This window comes from Ursus americanus, chromosome 19 (assembly GCF_024610735.1).
Source record: "Ursus americanus isolate L20-20 chromosome 19, mUrsAme1.1.p, whole genome shotgun sequence".
Lineage (NCBI taxonomy): Eukaryota > Metazoa > Chordata > Mammalia > Carnivora > Ursidae > Ursus > Ursus americanus.
Genome location: NC_142145.1, coordinates 19201091 through 19221137, shown reverse-complemented (window position 1 = coordinate 19221137; position 20047 = coordinate 19201091). Strand labels below are relative to the sequence as shown.

Here is a 20047-nt window from a genome sequence, read left to right as displayed (position 1 = left end):
CTTTTCAAATTCGAATTTGCACATTCTTTCAGAATGGAAATCTGTGCTTCTCACCAAAACTTATATCATTTTTTCACCCTTGAAATCCTACGAAATGCAGACTCTTCTGCACTACCTTGATTTCTCTGAAGGGGGAGTACAAGCTCAAGCAAAGCATGAAACTCACAGAGCTCTGTACCTAGGCGACAGCTGCAACTACAAAAAAAAAAAAAAATCAGAATCATTCACATGCTGCTGTTTTGAGATAAAATAATTGAGTATTTAAAACTACAAATTTTGCGCCGCATTTTATAAAAGCTCTTATTCCTTTTTAAAAAGAGCACGCTCCAGGACACGAATACACCCTGGGACAGTTGAGATCAAGGCTGAGAATCTCATGCTAGTGCTTGGAAATGCGACTTTACGTCCAGTTTAAGAATTCAGTGCAATTTATTGAAAAAACAAAACAAAGCAGTGTCTGTCAACAGCCTGACAGAATCTAATCTGCCTTAAGAAAATACAACTTAGCTATTTTTGAAGACACTCTTCATTCCTTTTAGGGTTACTGCTACATATTCTGAGAGAATCCTACTTAGTCCTCCGAGTTCTACCCGATTTTGATTTATGACTTTCAAACAAAAACTTTATTATTGTTTGAAATCAGGAAAACACATCTTGAAAATGCAGAAATCGTCAGTGATCGGGGGGAAAATTGAGAAAATTTCCCTATGTTAGAAAATAAAACGAATGGTTCAATATATGAAATATCGGAAGTTTAAAAAATGGTACCCGACCAAATATTAAGCCAAGCATCTATTATTCCACAAACATAAAATAAACTCACAGTCAAACCACACGCTGCAAAACGAGTTTTTATAATTTCAGAATGTATGCAAGCCTGTTACAATTCTCTCTCTAGGTAAAGCAGCCTTACAGCAGCTCCTTGGACTTAATAACTAAACCACTCAGACAGAGTCCAAGGCTTCACACCAAAATATACTCTTCAGTGCAAGTGATACAATAAGGTTCCAAATAACACGTTTCCTGAAATGTATTTCTCCTTTTTCAACAAATGAGGCCAGTTTTATACTAAATACTATTGTTCCAGTTGTTGAAACCTTAACAAAAGTCCTGATAAATCTCAGCAGGTGAAATATCGAAAACTTGGTTAAAAATAAAAATACACACGGGGGCGTGGGGAAGAGATATCATGCTAACCATCTTGTAAGAGCTTGCTTAGTAGAATAATCAGACAAAGGGGGCCGGGAAGGCATCTCTACTGAGGGGGAAACTAGGTGGCTGTGTCTCATTTGAGTGTTTGACACATTCATCCTTTTCATTTGTAAAGATAATCGCAGAGGAGCTCATAAATACGCAAAGCTTTCTTCTATAGTTGACTTTTGTGTTTTTCTTCTCCTTTACATTTCTTCCCACTTTATATTTAAAATATACACACCAGAAGTCACCCTTTTAAGGGGAGCAGGAATAGATTTCATAACAGAGAGGATGATGGAAGAGAGATTTCATTATTCCAAAATTCCAAACAAAGATACAGAAATCTTGTAGCAACCCCATGAGAGACTGGAATGCTTAATGGTACAAATGTTGTATATTTGTATGACTCTCATCTGCTTTTTGAAATATTCTTAATACACTAAGAGCCCCCAATAAAAACTTTAAATTTAGAGATTCTCCTATACTTGTGTCATAACCAGCAATTCATAAAAAAAGCATAATGTCCATGGCCTCTAACTGCAATGGAGATAAGATTGGCTTTCAAAGAAAGAGTGTATATGCTGAACTTTTGAAGCCTTTGGTTTAGTAAATTCAGTATTAACTGCATAAAAATATATGTTCTCTGTGATGAACATTTTCTCAACTTTCAAGGTGCTTCCTAGTGTCATGTTACCTATTCTGAGTAAATTGTGTGAATAATACTTTTGTCCAATTGGGGATGATTTAATTGCATTGTACTCCATCTCTTTTCTATCTATACATTTTCATAACTAGTAAGCATAATTTTAATAGCCAAACTTCATATTTCAATATCTTTAGTTGGAGAATGGGCACACTAAGTTTAAAGTTAACTATTGTGAGCTACCCAAAGATTTTAATGTAAATACCTATAGTTATGCTTTTTCACAAAGGATCTACCTCTCTAGGAATGAATGTTGATGAGGCCCCTCCTTTTATTCTTATCACATTATTGGCTACCCTAGAATTTCCTACAAAGGATGGTGTCAAGGTGACTGACACTTAGTTCATTTTAAAATTAATATAGATTTTATTTAAACGAAAGTTGTATTATCCCTCAAAATTTTGCTGACATGTAATAGCATCACTGTGATTTATGATCAGTTTCAAAGTGATGGGGAAATGATGTATTTTAAGTACTGAGGTTTTCAATCATATATAATTTCTGAGTCTCTAAGAAGGAAAGAAAAATGATTACCAACTTCTCTTTTATATTGTGATTTCCTCAAGCATTTTTGAAAAAAGGTTTTTTCTAAAAATATTTTAAGGTATGAACTCTACATCATTTTTGAAACCTTCAAATATGAAGGTTTTTTATATAATGTAAAAGGCACAGGACACTTAATGCCATCAACATTATCTAACTTTTTCCTAATAATCTCTTCTGTAAAAGAAAGTCTCATCTAAACTTTAAGATTTTATTTTCTTTAAGAATTCTTCCGTTAAGAAAATTGGTAAAGCTGGTATCTCATACACATTGAATTTTTATTTTTCAAGTCCACCTAATGATTAACTCATCTCAAAGTTTCTTGGAGTGCCCCAATCTTATTTTAGAATCTTTACTATCATAGAGATTCTTGTCCTTAGGATCCATGTACCCAAAACTGTCTCTGATCACCTAGTACAAAGCTTGTCAGATCTATGTGATTTTTGAAAACAACAGGCAAACAAAGATAAAACAACTGTAATTTAACATAAAAAAAATAGACTTTACTGAAAAGTTCAGTTTGGAAAAAGCACTGGTGATAAGACAGATCATAAACTTTTTCTAAGGCGAAAACTTCTTACTTCCAGAGAAATCTGAAGTTCCAGGGATTCCAAATGGGGAACACAGTGAGACTGTCACTGAAGTTTCAAAACTCAATTCGAAGTGAAGACAAATTCCACCCATGTTCCAAGTAGAATGGTCGTCATTGTTAATAGTTTCTGGTTAAATGTATATCATTTCACATTCAAATTACAAGAATATGGAGGTTTTATGTGTTTCCATATTGGTGGGCATAATAAAGTTCCCGAAAGACCATGTCTTTGTGCTTTTTTATGTGTGTTCAGAAAAAATATTTTAAAACAGCACAATGTGAAAATTTTTTGCTTTCTAGATTTTAATGTCGCCACGTAAATTTCTAAGAATTATGGATCATTTTCCCCAAATATGTGATTTAATGGGTATATTTTTCTCTGCATGAGTTCAGGATTCAATATGTATGACGATTCGGCTATACAAAGAGAAGAAATCTGCCGGAAAGAGCAGTAAAGTTGAAAAACGTTAAGTTTAAGATCTAGGATTTAAAAAAGAAATCTAAGACATAGAAATAACCAGAAGTTCACGTGCAGATCCAAGAAATGAGACAGGTGAAATAAATTCTGGCACCAACAAAAACCAAAGTGTTAGTATTAAACTCTCATCAAAAGATGAGGGCTACAAGAACCTGGTATGTGACTGAAAAGAACATACAACAATCTGAAGGGAGAACACGAAAATGTTCTGCAGTACTAAGCAGGGCTCTTGTGGGCAATTAGAGAGTTGTCATTTCACACAGCCTTTCCTTTAAAGAAACATCACCCTAGCCCTAACTATAGGCCTCTGTGGTCCAGGGGGACAGACTTCCCTGCCTCCACTGCGCCTGTGCAAGGCGACCCCTCAGGATGGTTCTTCTACCATCCTATCACTGCCACGCTTCCACAGTGACTCGAGGTCTCTTAGAGGCAGTGCACAGCACAAACACATTTGAGGATCCTGCCAGATCCATGGCATGATGTTGGGCCAGCCTTACATTTCCTCTCTCCCACAGATGCTGCAGTATTTTCAAAAACAGGGCCAGGCAAGCCCCTCGCTCTCATTTCCTGTGAAGATCCAGCCTAATGGCGACTAAAGAGGTCCAGCCTCTGTATTCGGTAATGCCATAAATAATATCTGATTACAGATGTTACAGTTCAAATTTTCTTTGTTTTAGGTTAAGGACGAGAAAGGGCCCATGTCGAAAAGGAAAAAAAAAAAGTGAGTTGACACAACAGATTGTGACAGATTTATTACTATTTATCACGGTAAATATGTATTGAAGAAAACATATAAATGTCTTTATCTAGTCATAATCACTCCAAAGGAAATCTTTTATTAGTCCCAATTTCTTATTATGTGTAATAAAACTATTCACACATACTGAAGCAAGTTTTAGGAAGTATCTCTTATCGGATTTATATTCATAATTTTTATTTGAGCTTGAAAAAAGAATAAACATGGCAGAGGTCTAAAAACATGAAAATATGGGTCTACTGGGGCAAACGTGCTACAGTGACTATTGCGGACCCTCCCTTTAGATCGAATTAAAAAATATATTTTGTGCGTTGGTAAGGCATGTGGGTCTTGTGAATAATAAGCAATCCGATACATAGAGCAGAGCTAATATAAGCTAAGTTAAATTGTGATTAAAACAGAGCTGAGATTTTTTTCAAAGTAGTAAAAATAAATAGACGATTGGATTCTAAAATTGACCAAGTTACTCTTTTTTGCTTAAGAAAGAAGAAATAAACAAACAAAAATAACAAGGATAACATTTCCATTTCAATTGAATTTTCCTCCTGTCTCTCCAAAAAGAGGCTGTTTACAAAAATGTTCCTTAAGGACCATTAAAACATTTAGCCAAGATAAATTCTCTGAGAAGAGTAAATCCTGAACTGACCATCAAAAGCCAAAAATTAAATAATACAAACTAGATTTCCAATTCCAGATCTACTGGGAAGGAAAGATACTTTCGTATTTCCAAACACCTGACAACATATCAACAGCACACGAACTGTCCAAATAGCAAAGACAAAACTGTATCAGTGAAATCTTCCGTAGTGGCCAGTTAGCTCTAGGGAAGTATTTAAAAATTTACAGTGAAGTAGGAGAAATTATTGTGGACAGTGATGATTAAGCAGATAGATAATATCTAATGCCACACCAAAGCACTCCTTAGAAATTGTGTAGATTTCTGCATAATTTTAGCATTGGATAAAACAAAGTTTATTTGACACTGAAGCATAAATAAGGTTCTATAGCTTTAAGTTTTCCACGGCTTTTATGGCTCATAGCTATTCTATCATTTCACAAGAGTCAAAGGTCCACTTATTGTATTTAATACTGTCCGTATTAGGTTCAGGCATGTTTAAAATGTAAACAGCTGTGAGGACTATATCATTTGAAGTTGTCATAAAAGCTATTAAAAGCTAAAGTTTCATCTACATTAAATCCACCACAAACTTCAAGCTTAAAATATGCTTATAAAAACCTGAGGGGATACTAGTCAATTTCAATACAGCATAGAAATTTAAAAAATAAACCACTCAGTACATTTTTAAGTGACTTACTGGTAGTCCAGAGTGACTATTTTATACGCCACTGGCAGTTTTATTTACACAATATTTTTCTATATTTATGGATAATTTTGTGATGCTTCTTCAACATTACCAAGTCTATGATAATCAGCATACAAAATTTGTGTTTTTTCCCTGATAAAGACTCACTGTGATATATTCACTTAATAATTTTTTGGATGAGCTGAACTGAAATCAAGTCAAATACACAGGTGTTTGGGTTAATCTAATCTTAGCACATTTGCAAAACCTATTATTCTCCTAATTTATTAAAAATGAAGTAAAACTAATATGCGAGCATTGATTGGTAATATATTTTCAGAAACCCAAATATCATTTTATTTTAGAGGAGAACTTACAATAGGGCTCATTAGCATTCTTTTCAAAGAATACTAGAGTCCTACAGAACACAGAATTACATTAAATCAAAACTGTGTATCTGTACCTGTATCTATATCACAGGAAGGAAGGAAGAAGGGGAAAAAAAGAAGAGAGGAACTCATATTTTTTATTCTACGTAAGGAGGAAATCGCTAGGAGAAGACTGGTTCTAAACAAAATCAAGTAAAACCATTTAAGAAGTCCGATTTAAAAATATATGTAAGAACTGAAAATAAAGCTATCTTATTTAGTTGTGATCACAACCGCCTTTTGCTAGGTTGGGGACTGGAGCGACCTCAGCAGCGCCTGAATACAGCTCCAGGTATTAAAAAGACCCAGAATGCTCTTGGTTACAGCTGTTTCCTCTGGTTGTCACCTGGTATTCCAGACACAAATGGCTACTGATGCGGCTACCTTTGAAGCTTTTCTTCAGTCACCTCTCTAGAAAATAGAGACATTCTCTCTGCACTCTGGGCTGAAACCCATGTAAATTTTTCCTAAATCCTCTCCACAAATCTCCTTTCGCATGCAAATCCATAAATCATCATAATACCGACAAAGAATTTAACCAACAGATGAAACTAATACTCATTCTCTCGAAAGCCCTGTACAGGTAAAACTCCTGGAACTTCAGGCACCTTTTCAAGGCTCTCTTCCGAGCTTAACCTGCTGAATATCAACGCAACCACCCAGCCTTCCAGGATACACGATTAATCACTCCAGCGTGGGTCAGGTGGCTGCACGTGCAGGCCAGTCCTACCTCATCCACATTCTAGATAAACATGCTGTTCTGGTGCGTGGCACCTCGTGACCCCCCGCTCCCTCGCATCAACATGAAACAGAACAAAATAAACAATATACAAAAGCAGAAACAAGCAGTACTTACTGAGGACGGCAAACCTGGAGGAACTTTTCGAACTTTCTTTGTCTGCACCTCTGAAAGAAAAGGAAGAGGCGGTGAGGTCCCCGCATGCCCATTTTCCTAACGAACACAGATCACACCACGAAGCCATTTAGATTAGACCAGATTTTCTTAAATCGTTACCTTAGCAAAATGTCAGTACCGCTATCTTATTTTATTCTGGCAGACATCAAATTCTGCCTTTTTCATAAAAATCAAGATATTTAACTTTTTTTTAAGCTTTGATTTTTTTTTTAAAGTTGCCTTATATGGGCAGCCAAGAGAAAACAAGAAATAAGCATACACCAAAATAGTTCTCTTGCTACTAGAAGTTGTTAACATACCCATCCAATGCACTACTGGGGAGGGGTGGTCACGAGCCTGACATTTGAGGAAAATTTTATGATTTTGGAGGGTGGGGTGAGGGTAGGGCGAGAAGGGTGGTATTAAAAGAGAGAGGAAGAAAGAAAAAGACTACTGATAATCGCTCGGGCATTCAAACGGAGGAATACCTTACCCATGGCACTACTGTGAAGAGGCCTCCTTCGGGGGTTATTGCTAGAATACTGATAATACTGGGAGCCAGGTTTGGTGGGCGACAGGGTTCCTGGGGTGCCCATATCCATGTCACCTCCAAGGAGACTCTGCTAAAAGGTTAAAAAGGGAAAACAAACATAGAAGGTTAGTTTTTCACATTCACCACCCCCCAACTGATTGTTAGTACTTAAACCAACGCAATAAACAAAACAGCATCTGCTAAGCTGCAACAATTACAACACAACCAAACAAAAAGGAAAGCAGGCTACGAAGCGAGCTCAAAGTTTGTGATTTTTTTTTAAACTATTTGCTTTTAAGAGGAAGGTGGAAGGTGATTCTCTTTAAACAGTATTTTCATCTTAAGATGACTCACATTTTAATTTTTTAAAGAAGAGGGCATTTATGTAAGACTCGTGGTTTGGATTTTTTTGTTGTTGTTTTTTTTTTAATCTACACTTAGGCTGCTATCTGGAAACTATTCGTGCCCTTCCTTCACAAGAACCCAAGAAGAATCTGATTTTTCGGACGCACGCACATCTTCCCCCGGCTGCTCACATTGGGGGTGAGTGTGGAATGCTCCACTCCACTGAGGACTCTGCCTCTCGCCATCGGTACAGCATTAGCCTCCACGGATTTACACAGCACCCACAGAAGAGAAAATGCCAGCGGAACCGGGAGGAAATTCAAATCTCACGCGAACTTCCAAAATCATAGAAATAGGAGGCATTCTCAGCTAACAGGAACAAATTAAAGGACATTAGAATGCCCTCTTGAGGACTACTGGAAGCTAAAACACATCCCCGCAGATTAAACATTTACCTGAGCACCAGAAAACTTTCACAAATATCATTAACTTACCACAGTGTGATAAATTAACCAAACTTTCGAAAATGATGACACATGAAAGATTATGTAATAATATTACATTTTCTAAAAGCTACATAAAAACTTACCCATAATATATAAATCGCCTGATTATACTCTGCATTGAACACATTGTTCTTTTAATTAGTCAGATATGCAAGAAAACAAGTGTAGATACTACCATTTATATTAAGAACAAATTTGCTGTTTAATAAAGAAATTTTAAAATTAAGTACTAAAAATCTAACTTTATCGTTACTTGTAATCAACTTTTACTGACTGAACTAATTACTGTCCTTGATAAAGTACAGAATGTGTTTTCCCTAATCTAAATTCTAATCACCATGTCACTCACAACAGACTTAGGGATGCTTCACTAACACACTATTCACATGCAAAATACTCTAAATAGGCCAATTATGACTCTGCCCCTGTTCCCTGGTTAACCCGCTGAGAACTGAAAAATTTCACAAGGCAGTCACCAACTAAAACAAAGAGTCCTTGTTTTAAATTAAGACAGTCTTTTTGATTCCTAAATAGCTCAACAAAGTGGCATGTCTTCTAGTGAAAGCAGTTGGTCAAATATGACCCATAAGCTGGAAAATCAAAAATTCAAACCCCCTCTTTCCAGTGCCATATAGCGAAATATCATAAAGAGAACCTCTCTATCCAAGGGATTTTTTGAGTGCTGGATGAGTAATATATAAAGGACTAATCAGCTACTGACAAGCTTGCCTTCACTGATTCCAGCTTCAGACTTTTCCAAGGGATACATAACAAACATTACTTTAAAATGAAACTTCAAGGATGAGATTTGAGGTTTGAGGCTCACTTTGAGCAAAAACTCATGGCGAGTATCTTCACATTTGCCACATCGATCCCAGATAAAGCCAGATTATTTACCAGATAAAAATCTGACATCCGCGTGCTCAATTACTGCCTCTTCCGAAGTTAAGAAAGATAGCCAAATGCTACCCAATGGCAAACTAAAATATGGAGCTCATTGTAATAGTTTTCTATAAATCAGGAACCCAACAGCTTAACATCAAATGATTTATCATTTTGTAAGTGGCATTCAACAATTTTAGAATCTCCACCTGAAATTCCACTCTTGGTAAATCTTATTAACAAAATCTGTATTTAAGCCCAAATTTTCCTTGAAATTTCCATCAAGAAAAGCTGTGAATGATTTAAATCACAACCTCCTCACAGTCTGGTAAATTCACAAATAAGCCTTCCTTTCAGGAGAAGAGGAGTTTGAAGATGACATTAATGAAAACTTTGTATTTTAGACAGGCATTACTCCCCTTTCTTCATTTATCTTCTTCTCCAATAACATAAAATATTCAAACAAGGACTAAGCAGATATGTTGAAATTCTGGCTTGTCTCCTTAATGAGCTTAACCATTGCTTAGTTCATGTGGGTCCTGGTGGCAAAGGTTGCCACTCCCAAGAAAGTAGATGTATTCAATAGGTCAACATAAAAACAAACAAGCTTGCTATCCTGTGTTTTAGCAGCATTCACAAGAGAGCTGTGAAAAATGTAAAATGATAACGAGAAGATCGCTCCCTGGCTGTGGCTGACCTTACTGTTGTTAATTTAAAAGAAAATCATTTCACGGGCCAGTTGTAAATAAATCATGCACCCAACCCTTGCATGTGCAGCCACATGAACTATGGGTAGTGACAGAGGACTAAGACCAGATAGCACTTCCGAACATGTAGAGGCTCATGCTAATCTTTTTTTTTTTCTTTATTTCACAAAGCATATTCCTGTTTCTTTCTTTTTAGACCTGTTTGTTCCTTTTTCTTTTTCTCTCAGACAATAGAATCATTCTTCTAAAGCAACAAAAATAAGCATTTCCTCATACTTAAGGGGGCCCTAATCACCCCCCTAGGGAAAATTAAGATAAAAATATATGTGTTCCTATTGTAGAGTATACTTGTAAAATGAACAATAACCATTTACTATTGTTTTGTCTTTACGTCACACATTTAACTCTCTTCAGCAATGAGAAAGAGAAAAAAAAATTTCCACTGGCTACAAAACCTGAGTTTATGAACTTAGAAAGTTAATGGCATCCATTTAATAGGGTAAATTGAATTTGGCACAAAATGGAGAAGGCATTCGTTTACATATGAATTCACCTACATGAATATAGACATACATATAAAGACAAATTTTTGCTTAATAAAAGTTGTTTGGAAGCTAAAGTCTACTTTCAAAATGGGCCAGTTCGTCTTTGCCTTAAATAAGATTGTAAAGGTTTCAGGGTTTTCGCATTGTGCAAGCTCATGCTCTGCGGTTATGCTGGGTCCCAGTACAGAGCTGCCCGAGTCTGCCAGGAAACACTGGAAGCAAGATGTGGCATCTCGCACAGCTAACCTGTAAATCTTAAACCCATAGTTTAGCATTTTGTTTAACTGTCTGCAATGTGATGAGATGAGCCCTTCCCCCTCTTCACTCCTTACTTTCTTTGAAAGACAAACAATATCAAGACTTAAAATACCCTAACCAAAAAATAGAATTTGCTGACTTTGTTAATTGGGTTTAAATATTTTGGGGTCCACACCCCCCAAAAACCAATCCTTCAACAGACAGTCCCACCAGAGCCCCTCATAAGCCAAATGCAGCATTCTCTGGGAGGGTCCCTTTCCATTAAACTCTTGTTTGTTTTACATCAGATCTGGGTCTCAGTCTAACACTTTCTCAACCCCTGCCCCAATTCCTTCGGCGGGGGGGGGGCGAGCTTTTTAACATCCTTGATCAACCACTGAACTTTGCTTATGCAACCAAGAATGCAAACCATGAATTAAACTTGAGTAACAGAAAAGCAGCATATATCTCAAATTAGATTTATAACTGAATGGTAATCAAAAATAGAACTCACTGCTTCGTGCTTAAATTATCAACTTTTTTCTTGTTAAACTAAAATCATCTTGCTCTGAACTATTATTTCATTTCAGTCAGCACTTTAAATGTAATGGGTGGGTGGTACATTTCTAAAAAGGAAGATTATATTTACCCTTAATTATAGATATGAGTGAGATCAGAGTACGATGAATGCTGCTTTTTGGCTTATAATTAATTCATCTAATAGGTGAATGACCTTGAATTTCAGAGTTGGAATCTGGGAGAGAGAGGGGGGAAAAAAAAAGAAGTAGGAGAAAAAATCATCTCTGGGGAAAAGCAAATGTGCCCCTGGTTTCTTAGAGCTTTCTCTGATTTTGCGTCACTCCCATTACGTTGTGATCCGATATCAGACACAACATCTTGGGGGGATGTTGTAGAACAGAGAAAAGCAGTCTCAGATGAAACCAGATTAAGCTCCTTTTCTGAACTATTGCCAAATGCTTGTGAGTCTAATTCATGTTTGGGTATTCTAGGACTCACACAGCTGCAATTCCATTCTTTCATCACAAACCTAAGTGATGTATAGTGGCTTTGTATGGCGAACTGACTCTATAAAGCCAGGAATTTTGGAAGGCTTCACGTTAATATGGAAATAAAATTCTGAACCACTATAAAACTTATGAATGCTGGATATTTGTATAGGTACCTAATAGACTTTGCAGTACTAAGTGCAAAATACACATCGAGCAAAATTACCAATTATATTTGTTTTAAACACATTCTTTTTTTTTTTTTTAATTCAATTGAGGTCATTTCTACATAGTGAATTCTGCCCAGAATCGGGTTTTCAAAGACACTGCTGAACAAGATTCCTAACAGCCATGGGGAAGTTTTTGCAAATCCCTGTCGAATAGCTGCTGCTGAATTTGCCATTTTGACCACAGAAGGGCCATTGCTGACTTACTACAGTAGCAGGAGGGGATGATAATTTTGCTGCTGTTGGCACTTACTCTGCAACCCAGAATATATCTCACACCAAAGGGCAATGAAGAACACAGTATTTCCACCTGTCCACTTTTGAACTTCAAAGCTCAAAACTGAAGGTCAGTCTTTGGACAGTAGCTATTCCCGATAGCTGAAGGTCTAGGAATGCACCTTTATAGTTTATTTTGAGTTCTGTCTTACACTTGGTTTCAACAAGAGAACTCTGGAAACTTAGATAAGATGGCAAGGATAACTTTCATAATCAGGGACTTAACAGATTGTCATTGTGCTGCAAAGAAATGTAAATTATTGAAATTATCATTTAGCAAAGATTTTCTCTTAGGGACTTTTGGTCAATGCTTTTTATTTCTACTCTGAATGTGTACTGCACATTGTAACAAGTCAGAAGTAGATTCCAAACCTCTTGAGGAAAGAGGGAGGGCTTTGAGGTTAAACAGATCACACGGAACCCCAGCTCAGAGGCATACAAGCATCATGACTAGGGGTTGGTTATACAACGGCTCGAAACCCTATTTTCCTCCTCTGTAAATAGGAAGTCATGAAAGCTCTACTAAGGGTTATCAGGAGCAGATGAAACAACATATGTAAAATGTCCAGCAGAGCTGGTATCTAGCACATAGTTACCCTCCTTCTTATGTCCCTACAATTCATAGTCCTATATTACCATTCACTGATGACTATTTCAGAGATTCCCCCAAAGCTGTGAATGATTCATTGGCCGTGAGATCATCTATTCTACTTTGAGATAAAAAGTATACACTGAGATAATAATTTTGAAAAGTCATCATAAAAAAACTGAAAAAAGCCAAATATGGGGGCCTACATAAACAGCGATGATAGCCTCATGGCCTAGAACTACACTGGCAACAAGAGATGCCTAGTGTTCATCCATACTGAAGAAAGAAACTGGCCAACAATCAATCTAAATAATTTCAGCTAGTAGCCATTTTTCTGGAACTGCCACAGGATTACTTCAATGGCTCATTTAATTTTGCTTTCTCAAGTATGAGCAAACCGCTACAGTTAATCCCACTATATGTGAGACCAAAACCAGTCACGCTACATATTGTACAACTAGGTATTTAAAAATAAGACATGTACTTTATTAAATTTTATTAATCATGTGATGCTAAATAAATTCAAATTCTTACTACTGCATTAGCCACTGATAAATAAATAGCTCAAACAAGTTCAATATTGCTTTTCTCCTTGCAAGGCCAACTACAGGCATTTAATGAATATTATGTGATATTTACCAAGTACTATTTAAAAAAAATCTGTATTGCCTCGTGACATGACAAAAAATAAATGAACACACGTCAGAGTTTTGGCTGGGAATCTGCATAACCTCCAAAGCATTCAATTGACCTTGGACAAAATTATTTACCTTTCTAGTGATTATATTTCACTAAACATTAAAAATTCAAGTATATTGTCTTTTCCTATAAAGAAACACAACACCTTATATTTAAATGTTATAATGTGATGCAAAGGTTGCCATGGTAACACTATTACTTAATGTATAGTGGAGTAATAGTCAAGTAAAAACTCATGTATTTGGTATGGAAATTACAACTGCCCAAGGGTTGGCAAGATTTATGCATTCACCTATTTGACTACCTTTCAAATTAAAAAAAAACAAAACAAAACACAGCAAACTTTTATTGTATACAATAAAGTAAGGAGGTCTTTCCGTGGTTTCTGAAAACCATTCTGGAATCCCAAGTCATCTATTATTTATTAAAAAGAGGATTTTTATTTGTTAGTGAGAAGGCAGAAATTTAGCAAAAAACAGGAAAGCAATCAGGATCCTACCATAAAAATGGATTTGAAGAAATCTTATATAAACAATATAGAATTTAAGATAACTACCTTCTTTGCAATTTATGCTCCTTCTCAGTTCAGGAAGTTTATTTAATATATAATTTGATAAGTGTGCTATAATCACTACTTGCCTTAAAATGTTTCTCTTTAGCAATTTTGTTCCAAAGTAAAAATAGAACAATTTGAATAAGACCTGTTAACATACTAGGGAATTAGCACCACTTCTCCCATAAATATAAACATGTGCTTATAATAAACGTGCTGAAAAGTATATTTGGCCAGGTTGCTATTTTAGTAAAACAAAGCAGTATCAAAATGTCACATGTCAGTCTTCTTCGTACTGGGTGGGGAAGGTTCCATTTCAAGGTGGTTGGAAATGCCTTCCTCTCTAATAAGGATTTATAAAAACATTTTTATGTTGAGACTGTCCTCGTGGAGGACAGGATCTGGGATCTCCATCTGCTTATCCAGCAACTCGCATAGCTTCTCAATTAAAGTCTAACGGCCAACGTGTAAGATTTACTAAAATAAAGTATCCTGATAACTTTCTGAACTTGTACATAAGGTGACAAGCCTACCACATGACATGAGAAAATTGAGGTCATCTGGAGAAGCAGAGAATGCACGATGGAATCTTCAAATCGTCATGAAATTATTTACGTTCTGACTCTCCTTCCAAAGCTGGGCATGGCCTCCTCCTCGAAGTGGGTCGGCTTTCAATGTGCACTCACAGTTCAGCTCCTGAAGAGCTCTCTCTTGAACACATGGCTTATCAACACTACGTGGTCAGGAAGGCCAAATGAGTATATATGCTAGTTAAAAGGGAAAATGGCTTATTCGTAGTTTAACTCTCTATTGTGCGAGCATAGAGACCCGCCACGGCAAACGCTTGCTCAACGTCGATATGAGCACAGAACTACTGCTATTAATCAAGCTGAGGACTTAAACAGCTATTCTGGTTGGGTTGGGTGTTGTTTTTTTTGTTTTTTTGTTTTTTAGTTTTTTTCTGGCATAGATGTATTCCATTAGTCCTTCCAGTTACTGTTGCTGCCGATAATAATAGTGTTAGCAGTGGAGGAAGGGGGGCCAGAACGTGAAGACCAGCAATAAGGGTGCTGGGAGAGCAGCAGCAGTGGCTGTCACTGTGGTTGCCTGTGAAGAGCCGAGCACGGCTGCAGGTCCTTTCCATACTACCAAGGCAGAAGATCTGACCGCCGCCGGGCCCACGAGGCCATCCAGAGTGGGCACGTGGCCTGACCAGGGCAGACGGGTGGCTGAGAAGCCACACGACCAGGACGAGAACTCGGTCACCTCTGACTTCGAAGCCCGTGTTGCCCCCCGCCCTTGCTCCCTCCCTCCGTTGAGGGCACTCGGTTTTCTTGCCCTCACTCTGACCCTTAGGAGGAGTCAATCTGTTTCTCTTCAGTTCATCTTAACACCAAAAGCTCATCTCTCAAATCTACTCCAGAGAGCCTCTAACTCAGGAGATGAGGACAGGCCTGGGTGTGAGTACCACTTATCCCCTGGGTAACCTTGGGCAGGCTGTCTAACCTCCGCAGGCCTGAGGCTGCCTGTCTGGGGGGAAATGGTATCACTATTCTTTTTTTTTTTTTTTAAGATGTTATTTATTTTTTTGACAGAGAGAGAGACAGCGAGACAGGGAATACAAGCAGGGGGAGTAGGAGAGGGAGAAGCAGGCCTCCCGCTGAGCAGGGAGCCCAATGAGGGGCTGGATCCCAGGACACTGGGATCATGACCTGAGTCGAAGGCAGCCGCTTAACGACTGAGCCACCCAGGCACCCCCGGTATTACTACTCTTACCAAGTGCAAGAACTAACCTAAACAATATAAAGGGCTTAGTAAAGTTCCTAGCACTTACTCAGTCTTGGTTCATAGAGGAGGAGTATTGTCGTATATGCTGTATACATAAAATACCTTACTATAAATTAATATAATATCCATTATGTAACATCATTGCACAAGTCAGAACGGAACATGATAGATTATTGGATATAAGTAATATATAGGCATATTACACACATTTGTAACAGTTCAAGGAAGTGTTAGGCTGTAAAACACCAAACCCTCTTGAACAACAGAAATCTCAGTTCTTGAGTCTGAAACTTTTGCTGCCCTTGCTTCTGTTGTCTGCAGCCTCTTGCCATTCATTTTTCTTTTTTTATTATTATTACTTTACATTACTCTTTATTTTTTTTAAGTTTTAATTTTAATTGCAGTATAGTTAACATACAGTGTTATATTAGTTTCAGGTGTACAATAGGGTGATCCAACCCTTCCACACATCACCCCGTGCTCATCACGACCAGTGCAATCCTTCATCCCCATCCTCCATTTCATCTTGCCATTCACGTCAGACCTTGATTTCCACAGTGTGGTCAACTGTCTTCTCCAATCAAGTTCAAATTTCTTTTTTTTTTCCTTTCCTATTTTGTTGTTATTTCTTTTTGCCCCCAACCTTCTCACATTGCAGTCCACTTCCTTCTAGACTTTTCCTTCTATTTCATCTGAAAACATGCATCTGCTGTAACATTTCTCATCTTGTATGGCAAGTGTTCATGCATCTGATCACTCCCTTCCAGTCTGGGGGTTCCTCCAGGGCAGAAAGTGAGCCTCAATCATCTCTGTATTCCTGGCACCTAGCACAGTAGGTCTAGTCATAGTGTATCTTCAGTAAATGTCAACTCGATTAATTAGTTAATTCATAAATTAGTTGCTGACTGTGCCTACATGATTACAGTGGTTACTGTCATGAAGACAGTATATTCAGTCTTGTATATTCAGTATACACTTAGCTGAATTCAGTCTTGCCCTTGGCTTTCCTTCTGTGTCTCTGGAGTGGCTTTTCAAAACACCACCTTCTGAATGTTTCACAAAAAAACTAAAATTTAATCCTGAATATGTGAAAGACTCGACACACCTTTCCCACAAAACTTCTGCTGCTTCCTTATTACTGTCTCAGCCCTTTAAAATAAATTAGAAGAGTTAGAATTTGTAAAGTAAGTGAAGAAATTAGCTGTATGTCTTTCCAAATGCACACACGATGGTTGACATTTGGCTGAAAAATGGTTGGACTGCCCTGAATATGTTGTTTTCAAATATGTTATCACTCATCCACCTTGAGTAAGGCAGGCTCTCCCTGGGACAAACAGATTCCACGACACCACACACTTCCAGTAGAAAAGACACTGCAGCAAAGACGATGGAAGACACAAAAGGAACAGAGGGAAAGACTGTGGCGAGTTCTGAAGAGGACAGTTACCCTGGGGAGCATAGCATATAAAACAGGCTGGCAGAACTTGAACGGGCAGACTGAGAAATTGCCCTCCTTAGTAGGCCGCAGGGAAGTCTTGACATGATATTTAGCACTGGGATTCTAATTTCTTAACTGTGGATAACTCACTGGGTCAGACAGGTTCAAAAGATAGTAGGTGTTCTATGCAGTTTCGTGGACTTTTGGCCACAGAAATGGCCACAGTAGACCGAGATAGAAATAACACAATCAAGGCAATGACTTGGGAACTGAGCTTCAACACCATAAAAATTTTGGGTATATTTCTTCACAGGAAGTGATGTGGCCTAAACTTTCTTATGACTATTCATGTACCAATTTATCTGAACTCTTCTGACTCGACTACCACTTCCAGAAGGCCACCACTAAATACTAAGAACATTGTTGTAAGACAGAGGTCATTAAATATCTTCTTAAAGGGCCAGACAGTAAATATTTTAGTCTTTGCTAGCCATCTGTTCTCTGTTTCAAATACTCAACTCTGCTCTTGTACTACTAAATCAGCCACGCATAATATGTAAATGGACAGGTGAGGCTGTGTTCCAATAAAACTTTATTTATAAGAATGGCTGTGGGCTGGATTGGGCTCCAGGCCATAGTTTGCTGACCCATTTTCTAAGATGAAGGCACAGTGTTTTTTAGGCCACGTGTTCAAAACTCAATCATTTTGGGGCGCCTGGGTGGCACAGCGGTTAAGCGTCTGCCTTTGGCTCAGGGCGTGATCCCGGCATTATGGGATCAAGCCCCACATCAGGCTCCTCCACTATGAGCCTGCTTCTTCCTCTCCCACTCCCCCTGCTTGTGTTCCCTCTCTCGCTGGCTGTCTCTATCTCTGTCGAATAGATAAATAAAATCTTAAAAAAAAAAAAAAAAAACCCTCAATCATTTTGCCATGGTGGAAATGCCATGAAATTTTCTGGATGCCGTCTTCACCCATTACATTCCCTGCCTGTCACCCCAGCCCCACCCTGAATGTTTGTATACTGCTGTCAGAATTTAGGCTTCTTAAGCGCTGAGCTGCCACTGTTCTCTCAGCAGAACAACCTTCAGAGCTTGCAAATATACTCAACCCCATCAACACCTACCTCACAGACAATTTGGTCTAGTCCGCCTCTCAGGTTTCTCCTTCCTCTTGCACACATTTGGCACTCACTGGGCACTGAGCACCCGCCGTGAACCAGCCACCATTCTAGGCCCTGGAGGTACAGGACCACCCATATCCTCCCCTTGGCTTAGCTTAAGTACTTTGAGAGCCACATGGCATCTGGGACTCCTCCCACTGCCTTCTCTCCCATCATCTCAAGCCACTGCCAACTTCAAGAGCTCCAGCCTTGATCTGCACAGTGTCCCCACGTGCACAGTGACCTGCCTCCTCTTTTGAAACTGCATTCAGAACTCACTTATTCAATGAAATCTTCTGTAGGTAGTACCCAGTGTCCAATCTTTCAGTTTACTCAATATTCACACAAATATTTTATTTTCTTAAAGATTTATTTATTTTTATTTTAGAGAGGGGCAGGGAGGAGCTGAGGGAGAGGGAGAGAGAGTCTCAAGCAGACTCTGCACTCAGGGCAGAGCCCAATGGGGGGGTTCATCTTATGACCCTGAGATCATGACCTGAGCTGAGACCAACTGTGCCACCCAGACACCCCTTCACACACATATTTTATTAGCAGCCTCCGATCTCTATGGGAAAGATGATATTTTAACAATAAGCAACCAACTGGCTTCGCAGAGCTAGGAAAAGATCACAATTTGTAACTTTCCTGATAGTAACTGTGGAGCATTTATACCCATCTATACTTTATTATTTCTCCAAGGCTGTGGGACAGGCGTCTATTCTATCATATTTTCTCAAATTCCTCATTATACATATATTTAGATATTCAGCATATGACACTGACTGTCTGAACTAGTTCACAAGACAGTTGAACAAAAATCATGAAAGGATCCACATTCAGCAGCACAAATACTTCCAAAACACCAAAATACTCTCATATATCAATTTTTAAAGGAATCGATTACTTTAATCTTTTCAAATGTTTTGCAGAGAAGTACTTGTATAAAATTAATCTGATGATTCAAAATTCAATTAGACTTTTAATGCAAATCCAAACAAAATGTCAAATAGAAAAAAAAAAATGGATGGGAGAGGAAGAACACGGAATCCTGAAATGCTTCTAAATTTTATCTGGAAAACTAATGCATGATAATTATAGCTAAGAAAATTTTTACAAAGAAATGAGTTGAGAAAATCTACTACATATACATATACATATTTTAAGAAAAGTAAATTTAAACAATTTAGTACTGCTGCCAGAAAGGACAGACCTAGCAATGGGAGTATGTACAGAGAGATTCATGACAAAGCTGTCATTTAAAAATCAATGAGGAAACAAGAAATTATTCAATCAATAGTACCAGAAGTTCGCTCAGCATTTGAAGAAAAAAACCTAGCTAAGTCTTTGCTTCAGACTTTACACCAAAATGTACTTAAATTGTTAAAACATAAAGCCAAGAAAATAAATATAAGCAAAAAAATCCTTTTTTAATTTTAAAGTAGAGAAGACCATTGTCTATGACATTAGATGCAGAAAAATTAAAGGAACATATTAAAACCTATGACTACATAATTGTTTTTAAAAACATTATGCAAGCTACAAAAAAAGTTCTGAAAAATCCTTGTAATAAATAATTCAAAGGAAAGATAAATACCCTCAACAAATAAAAAGCTCTTTAGATTGCAATAAAAAATCATGAACCATTCCTTTATAGAAGAATAA

At 37.6% G+C, this 20047-nt stretch overlaps 1 protein-coding gene across 15 annotated transcripts in view; it reads right to left on the bottom strand.

The window, feature by feature from the left end:
* The window catches only part of TCF4 (transcription factor 4), a 348341-nt gene that overhangs the window by 119470 nt on the left and 208824 nt on the right, over positions 1-20047 (bottom strand). For 10 of the 15 annotated variants that reach the window (XM_045790146.2, XM_045790153.2, XM_045790147.2 and 7 more), the window contains 2 exons: positions 7388-7517; positions 6856-6905 (listed from right to left, as the gene is read on the bottom strand). In XM_045790146.2, the coding sequence (XP_045646102.1) occupies positions 6856-6905; positions 7388-7517 (180 nt within the window). Of the gene's footprint in view, positions 1-6855; positions 6906-7387; positions 7518-7962; positions 8166-20047 lie in introns of those variants that run through there. The other 5 variants (XM_045790148.2, XM_045790151.2, XM_087869784.1 and 2 more) reach the window with 3 other exon arrangements.